Source organism: Perognathus longimembris, chromosome 5 (genome assembly GCF_023159225.1).
Source record: "Perognathus longimembris pacificus isolate PPM17 chromosome 5, ASM2315922v1, whole genome shotgun sequence".
Taxonomy (NCBI): Eukaryota; Metazoa; Chordata; class Mammalia; order Rodentia; family Heteromyidae; genus Perognathus; species Perognathus longimembris.
Window position 1 is genome coordinate 4,135,770 of NC_063165.1, and position 22,920 is coordinate 4,158,689.

Here is a 22,920-nt window from a genome sequence, read left to right on the forward strand (position 1 = left end):
GTGTACACGTGTGCGTGCCAATACGGGAGCGTAAACACAGAGCCTTGCTCTCTTGCTTGGCTTTTTTGCTCGAGGATGGTACTCTACCCCTTGAGCCACAACTCTACTTCCGGCTGTTGATTGCTCGTTGGAGATTAGAGACTGCTTGGATTTGTGTGCCCAGGCTGGATTATAGGTGTGACTTAAAAAAATACTATTCACCCTTGTGGATGTGAGATGTGAAAACACTCTCGTGAGCTCAGCACGTGATACTCGCGAGTGCCGCTTGCTTGTTGTCTTCAGTCCTTCCGTGCCAGTCGTGGAATCACCGTGCAAGGAGACTGGAGTTTCGGGTTGGAGGCTTCTTATCGTGACCCCTTGGCCTCTTTGAATCGCGCGTTCTTACGGCAGTAAGACGCAACCTTCTCCCAACCTTAGAAGAATGATAGAAAATTAAAAAAAAAAATCCCAACATATTCTTTTGTTCTCCAGGACTTTCTGGGTCATGGAGGGGTTAACCCTGTCAGGCTGATAATACCAGGCACCCTCGCCACGAGGGAACTGTCCAGCCGGAAAGAGGCGGTGCTGAGAGCTCGGTGTGCAAGAAGTGTGTGTGCCGCAGCCCATGATGTGTGTTCACGCTCAGCTCTGAGACTCTCTCCGTCGGGCTACGCCCTTCGTGGCGTGATATGAAGACTTTCGTTGAGCCCAAGTGTTTGTTTTAATGAGGTATTGCTGCACAACCCACTCAAATGGAAAACACATGCTATACCCCAGGCAAGAGAGAAGCAATAACGGCACAGATTTTCCTGAAGAAGACTAGTCATACCACAGGCTACCATTATAACAGAAAAAAAAAATAACAAGGATTTTAATACAGTTGTCTGGCCAAATATATTAATTTAAACTGAATGCCTTTAAAAATATTATAGCCGTAAGGCACAACGTTCCATTGGCAAACATCTTCAAAACCCTCCTTCTTTGAGGATGCACAGGAAAATATTGAATGCAGCCGCCATTGCTGGGGTGGGTGTTTGAATCACTGGGGGGAAAAATGTCTTTGATGACTTGATGTGAGGATTCCTTAAATGTGACACAAAGGAGGTAAAGTGGCAAGAGATGCCGTCCCTGCCAGCTGCCCTCTGCCTTCTCCCTGGAGAAGGGCAGGTTGCTGCCCCTTAGCCGGGCGCATTCTAGAGTGTTCAAGCGGGAAAACTGAGCTGCACCTCGGGTGAATGTGTCCTTAGGCCTGCAGATTTGGGTTCAAACCCCAGAGACAGATTTCTGTGCATCTTGCCTAGAAAAGTTTAGAGAAATAGAGGCTCTCTGACACCATTCCTTCCACCTCGGCATTAATATTAGGTTCTAGTAAAGCTGGTCAAATAAACATATCTGTGTAATATTTAATTTAAGGATCTGAAATCTCCATGCACCCTATCTCATTTTGGTGTTTGTCTTGAACTCAGGGCCTCACGCTCTTGCTTAGCTTTTCCACTCAAGGCTGGCACTCTCGCACTTGAGTTACACTCTACTTCTGACTTTTCGGTGATGCATTGGTGATAAGAGCCTCGTGAGCTTCCCTGCCAGGCTGACTTTTAACCAGGATCCTCAGATCTCAGCCTTCTGAGGAGCTAGGATTCTAGCCTGGGGCCACTGGGTGCCTGGCTTGCACTACTTCATCTCAATGCAACAACGTCTTTGCTGCTTTCCAGGCTCAGAGGACGCCAGGAGAACCAGGGCTACTCTCCGCAGGTGTCCTGAAAGGCACCTGTTTATTTCTGCTCCAGGGTTTCTACAACCCACTGAGAGCTCCGGGCGTCCTGTCAGCTTGTTGGGCCAATGGATGCAACGTTATTTCCCAGTCTCTCGGTATTTCTTTTTATCTAGCTCAGCGTCAAGCAGCAACAGGAAAGTACCCAAGGCCAAGGTCATCATTTCCTTCAAGTCTGTCCCCACCTTGGGATGCATCTAGGCACAGGAGGAAAGTCAGACACCTTTGCTTCCCCTTGATTTCCTCACCCTGGTTCCCCAGACCCCCCCCCCCCCCCAAGCCCTCCATCTGGGGGGATTCCCTCAGCTCGGACCCTCTGTGTACCAGCGCCCCCTTTAGGTTCCTCTACAAAGAACCACGTGTTTCCAAAGGAGAATTACTTCCCACCGTGCAACGTGACAAGGCTCTTTTGGTTTGGTGAAATAACATCCCATTTCAAGTTCAGAAATTATTGTCTGTAGGTAGGAATGGGAGCCAGAATACGCTTCCCCAGATCATACTTCCCGAGTCTCGCGATTGTCGACGATGATGGGGGTGGGGGGGGGGGAAGGGAGACGGGTGGTGGTTTTCCTAGCAGCTCACACGAAGCCATGGATTAGCCGCCGAGACTTCCGTCAAAACCTCCATGTGCCCGGTTGTCATGGCTTGTCGGTCTGCCCCTAGGCCTGATGGGAAGCCGGTCTCCCAGCCTCGGTTGCCATGTCTCCTGGAGGCCTGAGCTCTCTTTGGCTTTTTCCTCTTCTTCTCTTGAGGACCTGCAAGAAGACACCAGATGGGGGTTCTTCCACCAGTACTTGATTGTGTTTGAGGAGGCAAGGATGAAATCAGGTGGCAACAATCGTTTTTCTTCCTCATAGGAGTTGTTCTTGCTTGACGCGCACCGGGTTCTCAGCACGAATGTTCCCACAAGGGCCCTCTGCCTCTTTCTCTGGCTGGCACTGGGCAAAGCACTGCACTGCTGTGTCTGAATGCATCTCGGTGCGCCGGCCCGTAATTGGAAACATGCAGGTCCATGGCAGTGGTCCACCGCACAAAGGCCAGGCATTTCCCCCATCTTTGTTCACTCTTGCTTTGTCCTTGTGCCATGAGTTTGGAAATTGGATTCAAATTTGCAGCTTTTCAAGGAAAACCACAAGAACATGAGTTTTAATCTCTTGTAATTTGTTTGCCCCTGTTCGACAAAGAGAAATAGCCATCCCCTTCACCCATCCCAAGCCGGATCTGTAAAACCATTTAACAATCACGTCTCCAGAGCGATCGCACTCTGCTTTCTGAAGTCTTTCCCTCCAGCTGCAGATGGACGCCTCCTGCCAAGGGGAAAGAGAGGACTTGCTTTGGGCAAGACTGGGGAAGGTGGGGGTGTTGTTCACGCCAGCCCTTCCTCAGAGTGTCAGGGGAATGGCCAAGCTTCGTTTTAAGTGGTAATTTTAACCTTCTCCTGGATTCCAATCTGGGGAATAAAAAAAAAACAACAACCCAACAAAACCACCCCTGGAAGAGTTCACGTGTGTCCACATGGGAGCCGGCGCGGGCCGTCCGGCGGGGGAGCGTACCTTGAGAAGATGGAGGACTCCTGCGGCTTATTTTATTCACGCGCTGTTTCTGATTATCCCCGTGGAAGGTGGGGGGGGGGGGAGTCGCTTTGAGTCACGACGCCCTGACATCCTTTCCACAGGGAATCCGCACCGCTGGTCACCAGATGTGTGCGGGCTGGCGCTCCAGGCGTGCCCAGCCCGGGGCCCCGGCTGCTCCCCGTGTTCAGAGTCTCTCCCTGTGTGCCTTTCCCCGGAGAGAGGCCAGAGTCGAAGCTCCCCCCCCCCCCCCCCCCCCCGCCCCGTACTCGACCTGCATCCCAACGAAGGAAAACACTGACCGGGCCCGGGCGCCCAGCCCTTGGGAGGCGGCGACCGTGAGTTCGAGACCAGCCGGAGCTGTGGAGTGAGACCCTGTCTCCAGTTCAAATGTCCTGGGCTTTAATACTTGCTGTTCATCCATTAATTAATTAACTAATTCATTCATTCATTCTCATTTATGACCTCGTCTGTGGTGGCTAGTCCCAATGGCAGCGCATGAAACACTCTTGTTTGGTTAAAGCCGCTGGAAGGTGGACTTAAGAGTGGACATAGCTAGGGCCCAGCGGTACCTGCGTAGACCTGGGTGGGTCCCGTTAGAGCTAAGTACTAAATGCTACCAGAGTTTGCTGAGCCAGATCTGCCCATTCTTTTTCTTTTTCTTTTTTTGGATTCCACTTATCTCCCCTTCCATAGACATGTTCCTATTGACCTATTCATACCTCTGTGTTTTAAGTTCAGCCCTTGGGCACGTGATCCCACTGTTGAAACCTCTTTCTGTTGGCGCAAATTAAATCGTATAGCGCGGGGGGGGGGGGGGGGCGGGGGGCGGCTCGGTGGGAGACGTTCACGTATATCTTTTGGTCCAATTTACTCCTTTGCTCAAATTTACTCCTCTCCTACCTCTCCTCCCTGTGCTCTTTGACTTCATAGTCTCCTGTGTTTGAAGAAAACGTCACGCCTGTGCTTTTCATCTTAAAAGTAACATTTTATAACCAAACTAGTACACTATGGATATATTAGCAAATATGTTTGTATGTTACTATAGCATGTGCATTCTATAAGTGTTTGAAATGACTAGACAAGTTGAAATGAAATTTCTAGATGACCAAACACATTAAGCATTTTGCTTTCTGCTTCATTCGATATCTTATTTATCAATATCATCCTGCGCTTAGGTTGATGACAGTCAATCACTATCTCCTCTGTCACAGAAAAGATGCCTCACTCCCCACAGGCCTATTCCAACCGTTCTAGACTGTTCCTAGATACAGCTGATTTAATCTAGAGAAAATCCGAGAGATAGGATTTCTGGGGGTCGTGGGGGAGAAAGAGGCAGGGTTTTGTGGAGCAGAACTTCTTTCCTTGATTACCTCTGGCTCTGGATTCTCGTTTCCAAGGGAGCTGGCTCACGATGGAGCATTTACTCCTTCATGTGGGGGTTCCTCTCCTCCAGCCTGTTTCTGTGAGGAGCACCCCAATCCCCTCTTCCGTGAACCTCTGCGCTGCCTTTGAATTTATGCCTCCCGCAGCTGCCATTTGAACCATGCCCCCCGACGGCTTTTTGTGCGCTCGTTTGGAAGCGGAATCTAGAAATCTAGAAAACTTTTATGCCTAGACTGGCTTTGGACCACAGTTCTGCTTACCTCAGCCCCCCCCCCCCCCCCCCCCCCCCCCCGCGTAGCTGGGATTACAGGCCTGAGCATGCGTCTGGTCCCGAGCTGTGGTCATGAACCCTGGCGAACAGGAGGTTCCTGGATTCGTGGGCGGGGCTCTTTCATTCCCCGCGCTCACGGGCAGTGGGGAACCAACTCGCTTCTTCTCGAGCTTTGGGTGTCCCCTAAATAAAGGGCAGTGTTTTTGCCTCTGGAAACGGGTGCTTTTCTCTCCCTGTCTCGTCTGCCTGAGTGAAGAAATCCCAGCCTTTGAGCGATTGCTTCTCCCGCCATCTAGAGCTTTCCCTCAGAGCGGTCCAGCGCCCCACACCTGCCGCGGGGGTGGGGGTGGGGTGGGGTGGGGGTGGGGTTGGAGTAGGACCGGGGGAGGTCTGGGGTTCTTTGCTTCCTGCGGAGAGTGCGTGCCGTCCACCGCGGGGCGGAGGAATGGCCGGGCACACCTTGGAGACCACGACCCCTTTCCCAGCCACCGGGGCCGCCCGGCTACTGCCAGCCCGGGAATCCGGGAGTTTCCATCACTGTGCGTCCCGACTGAAGCCGGAGACACTCCTGGTGTTGGCAGCTGATTTAAGCAAGTTTGCTTTTTGACACTGTGATTTAAATCCGGATCGAGGTCAAATGTTGCATTCCAGCGTTCTTCCAGATCGGGGGGTGGGGGTGGGGTGGGGGGTGGGGGTGGGGGTGGGGGGAGGAGGATGGGGTGGAGCTGGCAGCGTCCCTGTCTGGCCGGGCTTAGGTCTCCAGACTCCAGAGAGAGAGCTTTGATGGGTAAATGATGGGGTTGGACGCTGCCTTCCAAAGTATAACGCTCAGAGGTATGAACTAACAAAATAAATGGAAGAAAATTGGATTAATTTTCCGATTCTGCTGCTTTGATTTCAAGGCCCGGCACACCTACACAAACAAAGTGTCTTTTAAAGCCGGGCCGGCCCAGACGCGGGGCACCCGCGTGCGAATGGGGAAAGGGCAGGGGAGGCAGACGGGTGTTTGGAGATGGGGCCGAGGCCCGGCCACTCCGCCCCGCAGGCCCGCCAAATTCCTTGCAAATTAAGCTCCTGGACCCCCGCGGGTGGGTTCCTGTCCTTTCTCCATTGATCCGTTTGCATATGAAATAACCCTGGAGCCCAGTGGCCAATGGGCTGGGTGGAGGGAAGCCGGGCCTGGGCGGGAGACTAGGAAAGGGGAAAGGGATTGCAATGGATGGAGAACATTCTTCCCAGGCAGCTCGGAGAGGTCAAGTCCACCGGGGAACTGAACTTCCTGGTCTTGAGGGGACCTGGTCCCCCTTCGGTTCCGCCTCTCCCTCTCTGACACCGAATGGAGGATGGGCCTGGGTACACATCCCGGGCCTGAGACACCGCCGACGGCCGATGGACGGGAAGCGGCGGTTCTGACACACGGTGACCTGTGCGTCACCATTACCGTGACCCGCGGCCCTCGCTGCCACGCGGAATGGAAAAGGACGTGTTCCTGAATACTTCTCGGGAGAGGTTAGTGGCGCACACTCGTGGGGGTGTTTCTTACACATGGAGACTTGGGGGTCCTGTGAAATACGTCGTCCTTGCTGCTGCCTTCTAGGTCCCCTGGGAAGCCACGGGGATGCCACACACGGAGTTACTTGCCACAGATAATCAATGATGGGGGTAATTCATCCTAAAAATACCTGATATCCAGGCAGGACCTGCTTAGGACACACGGCCTGTTTCGTTGTCGTCGAGGTGGTTGTTTGCTTTTAGAGTACCTGCCTAGCATGTGTGCGTGAGGACTCGGGTTCATTCCTCAGGAAAAAAGGGAAAGAGAAAGAAAAGGGAAAGGCACAAGTTAGTCTTTGGGGAGGGAACCTGGAGGTGGGTGGTGTAATGGCACTTCATAAAATGACTTTTTTTTTTTGAGTGGAAAACTGGCCTTTCCCAGACACAGAGCCTCCTTTGATAAATCGTTTTTTCAGAGCCAGAGCTTCTCCCTCCTACACAAGCTCTCACTCACTGCCTTGCTCTGTCTGGAACAACTGAAAACAAGCAAGCGGACGCCCCGGAGGCTTCGTTGCGTGGAGTGAGGGCCTGACTTTCCACCATGAGTATCTGAAGGGCTCGACAGAGCCAGGTAGCTCTGGGTGCTCAGCTCGCTCTGAGGAATCCTGGAAGGAGAAGGAACCCGCTCTCTCTCTCTCTCTCTCCCCCTTTGCCTAGTCTGGAACGGAGTCATGATTCACCCCGGGGGCTGGGAATATGGCCTAGTGGTAGAGTGCTCGCCTCCTCGTATACATGAAGCCCTGGGTTCGACTCCTCAGCCCCACAGAGATAGAAAAATCCAGAAGTGGCGCTGTGGCGCAAGTGGTAGAGTGCTAGCCTTGAGCACAAAAAAGTCGGGGACAGTGCTCAGGCCCTGAGTTCGAGCCCCAGGACTGGCCAAAAAACAATACAACAACAACAAAAAACCCAAACCCCAAAACAAGAGGCCCTGTTACTAGACTTTGGGAAATACGTTGACCAAATTTGGAATCAAACTTTTCCATTGTAATAGGAAGCCACATGGTAGGTAATTGCTCAATTGAAATGAAATTTTTTCATATTCCCGATTCACGCTGTAAACTGATCATCTTAAATAATTGGAGTATTTTAACATGGCCAGTACAGCAATTATGGAAAAATCTATTTTATAGGTTTCACATAGCTTTAATTGATTGTAAATTTACACCATCATTTGTCATATTACAAAACAGGAGAATATGGTCATATGTGGATATTTAATTTATGATGCCCTTACCTTACAATACCCATGTAATTCATCTTTCCAACTGTTCATAGATCAAGACAAAGCCTTTTATTAGTAAATTTACAGGTATGGTAAGAAGACAGAACCCAAAATGCATATTTTGTGGAGACCATTACTTCAGAAATCAATCCTTACATATGTTGTAGAAAAATCACAAATCTCATCTTATATCTTTTAATTTAATTAACTATATTTTACCCAAACTTATATATGTGTTGGTCCTGGGGCTTGAGCTCAGAGTTCCTTGCATTTTTCCCTTAGTTTTTTTTTCTGTTCAAGGCTAGTGTTGTGCCACTTGAGCCATAATCCCACTTGTGGCTTGATGACGACTAATCTGAGATAAGAGTTTTAGGGATTTGTCTCCTCAAGCTGGCTCTGAACGGCGATCCTCAGATCTTGGCCCGTTGAGTAGCTAGGATGACAGACGTGAACCGTCGGTGCCTGTCTGGCGAATATTTTGAAACGATGAATTTCTAGAATAGTCATGTCCCTGCCAAGGCTGCAAAATACCAAACGTCTTCATTTTTTTTTTCTTGCTATCTGGATAGGCCAAATGTGTTCAGTTATAGTCCCCTGATCTTAACTCCCATGGTTTAAATTTGCATCGACTGGGTGATTTACAGATGGCAAGCTCTGGGGAAGTGTGCTCTTCCGGGTTTTTTCCTTCCCTCCTGTTTGTCAGGAGGCTCACTGCATAATGTATTGCGGGAATACACTGTGCAGCAAAACACTAGGCAGCGAAACACCAGGCAACAATGCACTGTGCAGCAAAACAGTATGCAACAAGGCACTATGCAGCAAAACACCGCAACAATATACTATGCAGCGGGACCCGCTATGCCAACACACCGGGCGATGGCAGAGAGCCTTTCATTATATCACAAAAACGATGATATCTGTGTATTCTGTGACGTGATAGGTAGAGCAGATGCAGTGTATTACAGGGTGCGTATTATCTATTGCTGCCATACCCATATGTTGAATGACTTGTATGGGGCGTGGAGCGCTTTGCCCTCCCCTCAGGGGGCTGGCGACTCGTGAGCGCCCCCAGGAGGGGGAGGCGGGACACCGCAGACGGCCCACACAACGAAGGAAGTCCCAGCCAATCGTGCCCAGGGATAGGTCCCACACCTGGTTGGTAACTTGGGTTGGCAGGATTAGTTGGTCTTTCTAAGAGATCTGTTAGCTGTGTGGTACCATGCCTACACACACCATCCGCAGGCTTACACGTCATGGAATAGAACACGTGTGAGTGTGTATAAAGCTGATCAGCCTAGAATCCGCAAGGCCCAAGGGCAGCCTGGCTGTGTAAAGGGGGTGTTTGTGGGTATTAAAAACCAGCTGGTATTCATCTCTGCACCTACCTGCATCTACCTGTCCCAAGGGAAAGTGTATCAAGCGTAGGAAGAAACCTTATATTTGATTTTGTAGTAAAGTAGTTCTCTTGGATTTTGTAAATGCATAACTTTACATTTAGTGTTGACGGATTGATTCTTTTTCATTTTGGAAGTCTAGAATCATTTCTATATCATGAGGTTTCCTCTTTTATTTATATTCATTCTACTTAAAATTGAGAAAATATTCAGATATGAAAATGGTTTCAGCCAGGCACTGGTGGCTCACACCTGTAACCCTTAGCTCGCAGGAGGCTGATCAGGATTTAGAGGATTGTGATTCAAAGTCTGTGAGACTCCACCACTAATTAGCAGCGAAAAGCAAAAAGTCCAGGCTAGAAGTGTGGCTCAAGGGGTAGAGCCAGCCAGGAAAGCAAATGAAGCAACTCCAGGGTTCTGAGTTCAAACCCTGGCACAGGGGAGAGAGACAGACAGAGACAGAGAGATAATTACAAGGTTCTGAGGTCGAACCCTGGTAGAAGAGAAGCAGAGAGAGAAAGACAGATAGAGACAGTTTCGGTGTAGGGGAACCTTTCTGGGTTGCTAGGTGCTAGCTAGCATCCTGGTGGTCTTGCTTAGCTGAGGAATATCGAATGGCCAGTGTAACTTCTTCCCTTCTGCATTTTGATTGGCTGAAGGCACTGATGGCCCAGGAGCCCGTCCAGTTCAGGGAGGAGTGCTTGCCTCTGGCTCTTGGCGGGAGGGAGCATCCTGTGGTCAGAGGGAGACGGCCCCCAGCGTGTGCTGTCAGTTCTTTTTTTTCCCCTTTGTAATTGAGAAAGCAATTAGACGGTTAGAGGATGGTGGTTTCGCGTTCTGATGGCCGATGAGGATTTGCCTGGACTTCCCGGGTCACGCGGGGGGGCGACTGATGTCACCCAGGGGTGTGGCTGGTGTGTCCCCCCTGGTTCGGTTGGTGGTGGCTGACAGGGCCGGTGGTGTCCCCTGCAGCCCCTCTCCCGTTCCTTTAAGGCCAAGGTTGGAGCACTGTAAACGCAGCCCGCCGATTCACGGATGAGGCCAGACTTCTTAGGTTAAGGGTCACGAGAGGCGGTTGAAAAATTTCTTTGTGAACTTCCCAGGTTTCTGGCTATTAAAAAAGAAATCATAAAATAAAGCGTTCCCCGGTGCAGGAATTCTATAAAACAGTGGCGCACGGGACACTTTAATGATTTCCATGCCTGGTGAGAAGCCCGGAGCAGCTGTAAGTCACATGGAAGCGAGCGTCTCGAGTCCTCCCAGCTCGGTGGGAGGGGAGGGGGCCGGCTCCGCCGCTACCTGGCGGGAGTGGAGCGAGTTTACCCCGGGCCTGGGGCCGGAGGGGCACCTGTCACCCCAGCCACGGGGCAGCGGAGACAGGAGGCTTTCACCCATCATCCCTTCATTCATTCACCCATTCATTCGTCCCCTCATTGATTCATTCACTCGCTTGTGCGCCGCGGGACCGGAGCTCATCACCAGCCGTCCGGGTGTCCCTGTGTTCACGGGAGCGCACAACGAGCCCCCACAGGGGGCTTTAAAGCTTCTTTTAGTTCGTGCGTTTCACATATAGACATAAGTACAGCTATATATACACATGTGCGTATGTATGCGTGTACAATATGCATGTACTTTGTAAGTTACTTGCTAGAAGCATAATCCAATTTACTCTACCCCTTTAAAAAAAATAATGAAGGTAGCCGGGCGCTGGTGGCTCACGCCTGTCATCCTAGCTACTCAGGAGGCTGAGACCTGAGGATCACGGTTCAAGGCCAGCCCTAACGGGAAAGTCCATGTGACGCTTCTCTCACAGATGGAGAGGCGGGGATGGAAGCGAGAGGAAGCCGTTCGGCGGCCCAGGGTCACCCTGGCTTTGGGGGCTTGGGGGCAGAGGTGTCTGACTTGTCTTTGCTCCCCAGATGTGCCTGCTTCCTTTCTTCTTGAGCGAAGGGGCAATTGGGGCTTTCCCAAAATCGCCTTCCCCGTCGGGAATGTTGGGTTTTGTGGGGTCGCGGCCTCCCCTGGGGACCGACCTTCCTTCGGAGTCCCGCCTGGGGCCCCACCGCGCCGTCGGCCGGCCTCTAAGAGGGACTTGCCGCGCCCTCTAGCGGCAAGGCTCGGGACACTGCCACGGAAGTCCCTCCAAAGCTCTGGCTCCCGGCTGGCAAGCGAACGAGACTCTCGGGCTGCCGCGCAGGTGGTTGGTTCCTAAAATTCTCCAGGCAGGGATATTTTTGTCGTCGTAAATAGAGGACGGGAATAGCATCCGCCAGGCACAACAGGAAAACCATGATTTGTCCCCTAGACGGTCTCTGGCAGGACACCGGGGAAGGAGGCTCTGCGAGCGAGGCTGACCCCCCTTCCCCCCCCCCCCCGCCCCCGCCTGGCCCACACCCACGAGAGCTCAGAAGACAGCACGAGAGCCATCTCCTAGCTTCCATCCGGCTCCCGCCTTTAGCCAGGCAGGCCGGAGCAGTGTTGGGGTGGGTGACCTGGGAAAGAACCGCTCTCCCTGGACGCTGGCTGGCTGGCTGTGTCCCCTGGGCTCTGCCTGTGAGGACATCCGGCCATGGTAGGGCAGAGAGAGAGGATTTGCCGAGTCCTGGGGGGGGTAGGGGGGGTTTGGGGGAGCCTGACTCCACCCACGGGCGGGCCGAGCACGAGGTTAAACCTGGCAGCTGTCCGTGAATGTAGTGCATCTGACTTGGCTTCCTTGCTCTCTTGATGGTGGGACTGAGGTTCACACTCAGGCTCGCTGAGCAAGTACGCTGCCCTTTGACCCACACCCCAGCCTACCTCCACTTTACTTATAGGTCATATGGCCTGGCCTCTGACCCTCCTACTCATGCCTTCCCAAGTATCTGGGACCTCTGGTGCACGCCACCATGCCCCATTTCTTTGTTGAGATTCTGGGGGGGGGGGGGGGAGGAGGGGGTGTGTGTCCCATGAGCTTTCAGTGACCTCAAATTGCAATCTTGATTTCTGCCTCCCAAGTAGCTGAGGTTATGGGCCTCTGCTAAGGAAGACACATTTTTTCTTATTTTAGCCTCCTCATTAGTATACATTTACACACACACACACACACATGCCTTTCATGATGACGTTTTCATATACAGTGCTTTGGAGTCGTCCCTCCTCTTTCTCGCTGGTCCTCTCTCCTGCACAGAGTGGCCTTCTTCCGACAAAGTGCTGATTCTCTTCTCACGCCTGTTTTAAAGTTTAGATTGAACATAAGAGGGGAAAATGATGCCTCTTTGACTTCCCAAGTCCGCCTTATGTTTCTCAAGACCCCGAGTTGATCTCCGCTGGCATCCTTTTTCCTGCACCTGACATAATTCCCTCCTTTCGGTGGCTGCGTAGTGCTCCGTTTTCTTTATTAATTCCTCTTCTGCTCGGCACCTACAAACACGAGTGTGCAGGTAACTCCGATGGATGCCGCCTTTTAAAAAACCATTTTTATTAGCATCTATCATTTGTACTTGGAGGATGCATTGCCACATTTTCACACATGCATCCAAGGGACCCTTCTTTCCTTCTTAAAACAAGTTCAAGGGGCTTCCTTGTCCTGGTCTTACATGTGAATGTAAGGGGCTCAGAACAGTCAGCCTCGTTCAGCTTCCTCTCCCTGCCAAAGCTGGCATATACTTGCTTATGTTCCTGTCATTCATTTATTTGTTTTTACATTTACATGTGCAAATTTTAATCAGATTATTCTCTCTCTCTCTCTCCATCCCAACCCCTCTTTTTGTGTGCTGGTCCTGGGGCTTGAACTCGGGGTCTGAACGCCATCCCTGAGCTCTTTTTTTTTTTTTTTTGGCCATTCCTGGGCCTTGAACTCAGGGCCTGAGCACTGTCTCTGGCTTCTTTTTGCTCAAGGCTAGCACTCTGCCACTTGAGCCACAGCGCCACTTCTGGCCGTTTTCTGTATAAGTGGTGCTGGGGAATCGAACCCAGGGCCTCATGTATACGAGGCAAGCACTCTTGCCACTAGGCCATATCCCCAGCCCCTGAGCCCTTTCATTCAAGGTTAATGCTCTCCCGCTTGAGCCACGGCTCCACGCCCAGCTTTCGTTGTGTGTGGCGAGTTGGCGATCAGAGTCTCCCAGATTTTCTGTGCCCAGAGTTGGCTCCCAACCATGATCCTCGGGTCTCAGCCCCCCGAGTCGCTAGGATCCCGCATGTGAGCCACGGGCACCCGGCGCGTCGCCCGCCCTTGCTCTGTCCTCGCGCCCCTGTGGCTCGGGGTGCTTCCAGCAAGATTCCCCGTGCCCCGCTCACGCACAGATGCCACGCATTTCCACGCTCTTCACCTTCTTCCGTTCCTCTCTCCCCGGCTTCGTTCCCCCCCGACGGTCCCACAGTTGTGGCAGCCCTCCGGACAGAGCGATGGAAGGACGACTCCACCTAGCACCCGCCGGGCTCAGGCGCCCAGTGGCATTGAAAATGGCCTTGAAATGCACGTACGTACGTGTGCACAAATCCCATACACGGGCGTGATCACTGAATCAGGACATGTGAAAGTTGCTCTAATGTTTTAAGGTAAACTCTTGTGTCGAAGTCACTACTCTCCTCTTAGGTTTAGTTTAGTTTTTTTTTTTTTTAACCATGGATAATAATACGCCGACACACCCAGGGACCCCATCATGGTTTTGGTTCCCCCCCCCCCCCACACACACACGGGAGGAGCCAGGTTAGCCCGCCCTTGAGAGTGTGTGGGCTACTTGTGCAATTGTGCTTATTGAAATCATTGCTTCACTGCAGTCCACATAGCACTGAGCTGAAACGAAGGAAATTGCGACGGGGATGTTGAGAAGCTGAGGGTTTAGTAACGCGATCACAATTTCCTTGGGTTAGAATCGTTCAAATCAACCCCAACGCCAAAGAACAAATGCACCACTTAGGGAACGTGTTAAAACAATTGTCATTTAAGTTGTAATTGGACTGTTGCTTAATATTCAGCTGGAGATTGTCACACACACACACACACACACACACACACACACACACACAATGGGGTGAAACCAGTCCTTAGCCAGAGCGGAGCCGGTGACCTTGAGCGCTGAGCATGCTGGGAGCCACACAGCAAACCCTCCGTTGACAGAGGAGGAATGGAGTTCCGCTGCCAGCGAGCTGTAGTTTTCCATTGCGGGCCAGCTGCAGACGCTTGATTCTTATCTCCCGGGCCAGGCACGTCCCTGGCAGGAATCCTTGGGACATCCTCCTCGAGGTGCTCTCAGGAATCCCTTGAACGCTCCGCCTTTTAAAGATCCACGTGTCAGCTTAGAGACAATGCACCGCCCTTTGCTCCTATTGTCTTGACCATAACCAGCCTGGGTTCGTGTCCCCGGTCAGCTCCCGGCTCTGAGCTTCACGAGCGTGGGATTCGAGTGGGCTGACCCGGGCATCTCGAGGGCTGAGGCGAGTGTGGGGGGATGGGGGTGAGGGAAGGTCGGCCATGCCCCCTTCCTCAGTGAGCCCCGAGTTCCTGGCACGTGGAAGGCGGGCTGTTGGTGTGCAGGGGACGGATTGATGGTGGCGTTCTGCGTGTGTTACAAGCGTGCACACCAAGGCTGTGGGAAGGGCCGGCTGAGCCCTGGTGTACGTTCTACGGAACACGCCCGCACGCCTCAGGCTTGCACCAACAAGAAGACAGGCCGCCGCTTTACTTGCGGATGGAAGTGGAATCCATGTTCATTGCAAGTGTCCGGAAAGTACAGAAAGGAAGAAAACTCTCTCTTTTTTCTACCCTTAGGATTCTGGTGTAGAACCTGCTGGTGTTTTTATTTTGCTTTTCCTTTATAACTACACAGGTCTCTGAAAACTTCTCCTTTTGAAGGGGAGGGGTGTGTGTGTGTGTGTGTGTGTGTGTGTGTGTGTGTGTATGTGTGTGTACGCTCACACCAGTCTTAGGACTTGAACTCAGGGCCTGGGCACTGTTTCTGAGTTTTTGTCCTCAAGGCTGGCACTTTACCATTTGAGCCACAGCTCTACTTCCGACTTTTTGGAAATGCACTCAAGAGAAGAATATCACAGTCTTTTCTTGCCTGGGCTGGCGTTGAACTGTGATCTTCAGGTCTCAGCCTCCTGCGTGGTTAGGATTACAGGTGTGAGCCACCAGCACCTGCCTATTTTATGTTTTCCGTGTCCTCTTCGGTGCTGTCAGGGGCGGTCGGCACCCATGGCACGCATGTCTTTAGTGGGGTGAATGAGGAATTAGGTCACGGTCCTCCAGTTGAGATGTCCCTCTCTCGCTCTGCCGTGATCACGTACATCATCCTTAGAGCCGCATTGGCAGTGTGCTCCCAGCCTCTCCCGTGCCCTCGTTCTGCACACACAGGGGGTCAGGAGAAGGGAGCCGGGAGCCCCCGCAGAACCTTCGGGAAACACGAAAGCATGGCTTTCCGACAAATTGGTGGTAGCGAGGCTTTCCTTGTTGCAGTCCGCCTCTGGTCTGCGTGTCGCCCCTTCTTCGCTTCTCCGCTTGGAGGACACGATGGACAGACCTTGGGAGGGTGTAGGTGGAATCGTGAAGGGTGAGCTTGTGACACATGCCCGTTCGCAGTGATGTCCGTCGCCCTGGCGTGGGCCAGGCTGGTCCAGCTCACTGCCCTGTATGTCAGGGGAGGGACCACGGACCTGGTCCTCCTGGGCTCATGTCGGGATGGTCCCAAAGTGGAGGCCATCTGCTCGATCCTACTGGCCCTGCTGAGGGGCAGGGGCCCTGGGACCCTGGGACCCTGGGGGGGGGGGTGGGACGGGCATTCTGCCCCCGGTCACCAGGGTCCCTCAGGCTGTTCAAGGATGCAGTGATGGTCTAGGAAGGTTGGAGGGACTCTTCAGGCAAGTACCCCCCCCCCCATCACCCCCGGGGGCTCACGCTGCCAAGGGCCAATTGCTCTGTTGTTTTTCTTTTTAAAAGACTTTTGCATTACATAGTCAGAGATTCCCCAACTCCAGCACTGTCATACCAGTGTGGACATTAGGAATTATTCTTTGAAGATGAAGGAAATAACTCCAAGCTTTTGTCCTTAGAAATCCAGGAGATTAAAAAAAAGAAAAGAAAAGAAGGAAGGCTTCTGTGTTTTTGTTTTTGTTCTTTTTGTTTTTGCCAGTCCTGGGGCTTGAACTTGGGGCTTGGGCACTGGCCCTGAGCCTCTTTGTGCTCAAGGCTAGCGCTCTACCCATTGAGCCACAGCGCCACTTCCAGTTTTTCCTGTGTGTGTGGTGCTGAGGAATCAAACCCAGGGCTTCATGCATGCTAGGCAAGCATTGTACCACTCACTAAGCCACATTCCCGGTCCAGGGCTTCAATTTTTAAAGTTTAAAAAAAATTTAATTTAATATGGTTTATGTCATGATCCCAACGTTACCATTCCATTTGATCACGCTTTCCACTTCTGTATATTTTCAAAGTTAGACATGGTGTGTGGATAAAATTGTTAGGAAAGAGAGCAAATGATAGCATCAAGTTTCTTTTTATGAGTATGCAAGCCCAGAAGTGGGTGTCTAATAAAATAATGTTTCTTAGTTGAACGATAAAGATGCATATATGATGTATAAACATGAGAGAGAGAAAGACACCTAGATTTTGAGAGAGATAAAGCAAAGAAAATCATCTATCATCTATCTACCTATCTGTCATCTCAGTAACAGAGTAACCGGGAAAGGGCTGAAAAGGTCTGTTAACTTGTAACGTGTGCGTTTGTAAGCTTGTAACTGTGAGTTTGGAAGGATTTTGAAATAAAGCTCTCAGTGTGTCGCCATTGACTGTTGGATTTGGATTGGGAAAGAACCAGGAAGTGGAGGGCAGATCGTCATGGCGACTTAGCCCTCCTCCTAAAGATGCTGATGCTTTTGTGATGGGCACTGGGACAGGGCTAGGCCAAGGGGCCCAGGTCGGGCTAGAAACGAGGCCCTGGCAGCGAGGCAGGGCGGTGCAGGGCTCCCGAGAGGCTGTTGGCTTCCAGGGGGCTCATCTTGTTTAAAGCCGGGCTCCTGCGCCATGGAGTGGCTACCATTTTACTTTCTGTCTTATTGCTCACTGATGCTTCTTGGGGGGAGGGGGGGAGACACCCAAAAGGCAGAAATCTCTGTGGAGCTCAAGAGGTCTTTAAGAGTTTATTTATTTTCTTCTTCTTCTCAGCATTCTTGGATTCTGGTGGAAGCTGCCCAGATAAAACAACCCAAGACTTTGAAATGTTAGGGAAAGCACAGTTTGAATCAGCCTGCCATCTTATTCATTGTTCAGAGATGAAAAGAGCGGAAATCAACAAGTCTAGGTGCCGAGAACCTACCAGGTTCAGATCTCGAGACAGACTGAGAGTTCTTACAGGGTAGTTTTTCTTCGTTGGTTTTCTTTCATTAAAGGTAAACGTCCTATTTAATTAATGAATGTTTTCTTTATTGTTCTGCCGGTACTGGGGTTTGAACTCAGATCACCTCCAGCTCTTCTCTTCTTGTGTCCGCATTTGCTTTCTTCTTTCTCACCTCCTCCTTTTCATGCTCACCACCCCCCCTCCTCCTTTTTTAGCTTCCTTTTCCTATTCCATCTGTCCCAACACAAAGGATTGCGACAGTGGGGAACATGATGGCGGAGAAAGAGCCCTGCCACCGGCCCCCCAAGTGTGGATAAACTCAGACCCCTCACCTGGGACGGGGGGGGGGTCCCCACGGAGACCACACCCCCTCCCTGCTCCAGTGCTCCTGGAGCTGCCTTCAAATGCGATCCTTCCAGAACACAAGTCATTTCCTGCCAGTGAGTAACTGAAGGCCTGCAGTCCACACCCCGCCCCCCCCCCCCCCCCCGCCACCCCAGGACTGTTGGGGCCTGCGCCACCAGCTCTGCTTCCTTCAAGGAGGACCCGGCACCCTTACAGAGCTCTTCACGGGGCCAGAGTTCCGCAGGGCTGTGGGGGCGGGCACGGCTGTCTTATTTGTCTGGGGGGGGGGCCCTGCTCACACTCACTGCCGTTCTCTAAGATGTTGGCACTTGCTTGTCGTGTGAAGAAGTTACTCACAAGCAAGAGGTGGACACGTTTATTAATGGGGAAAAATTAGGTTGCTTTGATGATGGATTCTGAGTTCTCAACTCTTAAAAAAAAAGAAAATTCTTGGCGCAAGCGTGCGTTTGGGAGGACGAGATGAAGTGCTTCTAGAACGTTCGGTCGCCATGTCAAATGATGAAGACCGCTCAGAAGTAGGCAGCAAATGGCCCTTAGTAGTCAGGACCACCGTGCACTAACACGAGGCCAGACCCCACCTGCCGAATGAGCCGGGAGGGGAAAGGAGCTGGAGGCTTCTCTCCTGGCCTGGCGGCATTTCTGGGGAGAAGTGGGCGGTGAGGGCCGGCGCCCCGGCCACCACTGTGGCAGCGAGCAGAGTCCCTCACAGCTGTGTCCTGCCTGAGCCGTGCCTGCTGTAGCGTGTCACACACGTGCTCTCTCCTGGTCACACCTGCTGTGACAGTCCCAGCCCCAGGCAATTGGTACCTTTTTAAAAAAAAAATTAAAAAAAAATCTCTTGGCTACGTATCATCAAGAAAAACAACATTGTTTTCAGGGTCTCTTATCTCTCCACTCCCAAATATCCTGTTTCTTTGGGCTGGGCAGCCAGGACCAATAGAAACCTCTTCCTGCCATTGGCTGACTTCATTTCCCAGACTTAGCACAATCTCATCCGCTCTAAACAACCTCATCAAAACTACTTTCTGGTCAGAGAGAAGCAATAATTATTATTAACATTTATTAACGATCAATAAACTCGATTGCATTATGGCCAGCACTATTAAGGTAAGAGGAGGGTTTCTTTACATTTGACCAAATCTTGCTCTTCTTGTGCTTTCTTTGGCTTCCTTTATCAAGGCAGATAAGTTAGGGTTGGGCAACACCCCCTACCACAATAGAGGACAACAAGATTTCCTTTGCACTGCCTAGTAAATTTCCTTTTTCCTACTCCAACCATCCGCAAGGCTTAAAAACTTCAAACTCAGAAAAAAAAAATGGGGGTTTCTAAATTCACGGTTGAGGGTTGTGGATTCTTTCTCAAAGGCTTGGTGGAGCGCTTCTGGGTTTTCCGATTCTTTACTTCTTAAGGGTGCCGAGTCACGGTTCTGATCCCAGGCCACAGAATTCAGAGGCTGGAAGGCAGGGGCCACGGCAAGGATGGGCCTGGCCGTGTCGAGCGTGGCCAGGAAAGCCAGCCGGTCCCCGTGGAGATGAAGAGACCCTCTCTGCACATGGCCGGCGCCACTGGGACCTGGCAAACACTGGCTTGATTGGTGGGACCGCCATGCTGAGCGCGGAGCTTTCTCGTAACTCAAAACGGTGGTAACTTGGGGTGTCTTGGCTTGTGGTTGATCGGTGAATAAAAAATGCCTCCTCCTCGTTGAGCTGTAAGATCTTCTTCCTGGAGGTGTCGGGTTTGTGGGGTTTGGGAAGCGAGAGCTGGTGGGTTCTCTGTGCTTTGGGGAGTTTTCTTGTGGATGGTGTTAGTAGTGGCCACAGGGAGTTGAGCACCGAGGTAAATCCTCCTAGGGCTAATTGTTGGAAATGGAGCCACAGGAAAAACAAGGCAGCAGGATAGCTTTCAGGCACTGGGCTGTGGCAATATTTATAGGAAGGAGAAAAACCAAGCAGATCCTCAGAGGAAGAAAAGGAAGGTGATCTTTTTGTGTGTGTCTTTAGTTGTTGTTGTTTCCCTGTGTCAAGGTAAAAGGCATTTATTTGGTCATGTCAAAGATTCAGTTAGCTTGGAAAGCTCATGAAAATTCAACTCTACCTAGACTTGGGCCTTCGTGTTTTAAAAGTTCTTCTTTGAGTTGGTATTTTTATTTCTTGAAATGCCGGTAATAGAGACTAGAAGAGACTCGCCGTGTTATAGTTTTGTTGAGTTCTTACCTCTTTGTGGATATTTGGGCATCTGGTAGAAAATTAATGTGGGGATTTCATTGACTTCAAGGATTGGAGTCTGTTAAAGTACAATTATTGTACATCTACAATGATTAATTGCAACTACAATTACTAATAAAAATACAGTTATTATAGTAAGAGACTTTAAAATTGCAAATTTGTTGGGCCCTGCTTTCAGCTAAAGGAGTAGACATTATTTAAGTTTATAGCCCCAAATGCTACCCCCTTTGCCCTTAGTTTTGCTTTTAATAATATCCATATTTCATAACAATTAGATCCAATATTCTTTGTCAATCTGGAAAGCTCATTGGTGTCTCTCAAACGAATCAGTGCGTGGCGGGTCACTGAAATTACAGAGTGTTTCTTTAGAAAGGGGGTGGGTGGGGTGGGCAGTGTGTAAAACACAACACTGTGTTACTCTGTTTAATTGGAAACATATCACCATGAAGACACGGGGTTGTGTTTTGAAGTTTGAGTGTGCTGAGATTTCTCCAAGTCAGTTTTGAAGGAATTGTTTAAGCGTGTGAAGCCTGCTGGGCTTGATTTAATGGTTTCTTCCAGCGCATTGCATGCGGATGGCACGTCTCCCTAGTGAACATTTAAGTGACTTCAAGTGAATGCTTTAAGAACTTTCTGTAAAAATAGCCTCCCTTTATACGGACTTCCTTGAAGACATGTTTCGGTGCGGTTTCCTGAGCAAAGTAATGAGGTGATTTTACAGCCTTGTTGAGAGAGTGGAAAAAGGAGACCTTGGGTCTGTTGACTGCAGTTTTAATTATCTTCATGAAAAGCTCAAATTAGCATAGGGAAAATTACAGCTGTCCGGTGGAATTAGGGAGCAGTCACCCCCCCCCCCCCCGCTCCCGCCCCTGCCCCTGACAATTTCAAGTCTGAAATACACTCTGTGTTTTAGATTTTTCCAGTAAATAAAGCCATATAGTCATATAGTCCATGAGGCATCCGACCCTCTAGATTTGGGAGATAGGTTCTCTATCTGTGTATGATTGATATTTTTTTTCTTGTATCGGTATTTATAAGATCCCAGAGGCACTTGAAAAGCGAGAGATATTCATGCCCAGGCTTTGTGAAAAGGCTTATGGTTTACCCTTGCCCTTGTGAAATCAGGAACGCAGTGTTTCCACTTGGGACAAGTAAAAGCAATTTGAGGAGTTTCAGATCTGCCCGCAAACACTGACGCATTTTAGGATCTGATGAAGAATTCTAGTAACAGCTCGGGAGGACCCAGGCCCGGGGCCCGGGCTGCAGGCCGCTCCCAGAGCTTCGGCTACCGCTCTGTGCTCCCCACAGCACAGCAGGGTTCCGGCTGGCAGACCCCCACCCCGACCCCAGCCTGTCTTAGCCCCGTCGCCCCCTGCTTCAGTTAGGAAGCCCGGATAATCTGAGAATGCAGCCCCTCCCAGGATTTCCCGGCCCCGCTTGTAAAGTTCACCATTTGGAAATGTGATTAGGGAGATTAATACATTGTGATGACATGTAATATAGTATAAAGAATACACTGTAGAATACATACATGTATATATATCTGTACATATATCTGTGTGTGTATATATATATATATATATCTATGTAAAATCAGCCCTCTGGAGTTAGGGCCATGGTCGTGGTTTCCTTCTTGGGGCTTTGCGAGGTCGCGTGTTGCTGCCCTACTGTGTGTGTCGACCGGCGGACTCTGAGCTTTGTCATCGTCTGGGAAGCGGGTCTGAACGCTGTTATCTTAAAATGACGTGCCGCCGCCCGTGCGCGGGGTGGGGGGGGGGGCCGGGACTGCACCGTGCCTAGGAACACCGAGGCTGGGGCACGCACGCACGCACGCCCGCCCCTACATCACCCTCACTCTGCCTGCGCACGCACCTGTGCCCCCGGCAGCCCTGCACGGCGACTTGCGACCCCGCAGAGCACGGGGGGGGGTGAAGGGATCGGTGCACCCCCCTCTCCTCCCTTCATGCCACGCTCGGAGAAGGTTTAGACACGGGACGGGTTCTCCGTGATCCGTGGTGAAATGGAGATCTTGAGGGCGATGGTTGCGTTCTGGGGTGGTTGTTGTTGTTGTTGTTCTTTTATTTTAGAAAAGCTCTGGCTCTGTGTGTGACCTGAAGCAGTGGACTGGCTGCCCACGCCTGAGCGGGGACCGCTGGCGGCTCAGGAGGGAGAGCTGGCAGGGGATGGGTCGGCCGGTTGATCTTATCTAGCGCCGGGGCACTGGCTGCACCGTGGCTGCCGGAGGCTTGCTGTTGCACCGTGCTCCCGCCTAACGGAGCCGGAGCGGTCCTGGAAGTCCTCCGTGGCACTGCTTTCCCACGGCTTTTGGAAGACGCGTCTTGTGGCTTTGCGTGAATTATAAACACAGAACGTTCTCATTGTAGGGAAAATGAAAGCAGATCATCACACCCCCACCTGAATTGTTCCAAATTCCTGCGAGCCACAGGAAGTGATTACTGGTTTTGGGTGAGGGTCTTTCTGGTGTTGGGTGAGGGTCTTTCTGGTTTTGGGTGAGGGTCTTTCTGGTGTTGGGTGAGGGTCTTTCTGGTTATAGGCGCCACAGACTGTTTTGCTTTTCCCCATTTTTAATATCTCCGTGTTTAGCATACATCTCCCTATTGTTTTTGCCATACGCAGAATTTTCTTCGCATCCCTTGATTTTTATTACTACTCAGGTATAACATAAATGAGGAGCAGGACTTTGTTTCATTGCATCTATCTAAAATAAATACCAAGACTCATATAACTAGTATTTTCTTGCAGAAAAGAATTCCGCTCCCAGTTTTCTCTGATTACTTTGCAGTTAACCCTCTGTCTGATTTCTGAAATTTCATTTTGTTGGTATTGCTTTTTTTGGGGAAGGGAACC

The 22,920-nt window shown here is 51.0% G+C and overlaps 1 protein-coding gene across 2 annotated transcripts in view; it reads left to right on the forward strand.

Moving 5' to 3' along the window:
• Nucleotides 1-18,794: 18,794 nt before the first annotated feature.
• Nucleotides 18,795-22,920, forward strand: part of Erg (ETS transcription factor ERG) — a 77,202-nt gene continuing 73,076 nt past the window's right edge. For both annotated transcript variants that reach the window (XM_048346226.1, XM_048346227.1), the window contains exon 1: nucleotides 18,795-18,933. In XM_048346226.1, the coding sequence (XP_048202183.1) occupies nucleotides 18,916-18,933 (18 nt within the window). In that variant the 5' untranslated portion in view covers nucleotides 18,795-18,915. The remainder of the gene's footprint in view (nucleotides 18,934-22,920) is intronic.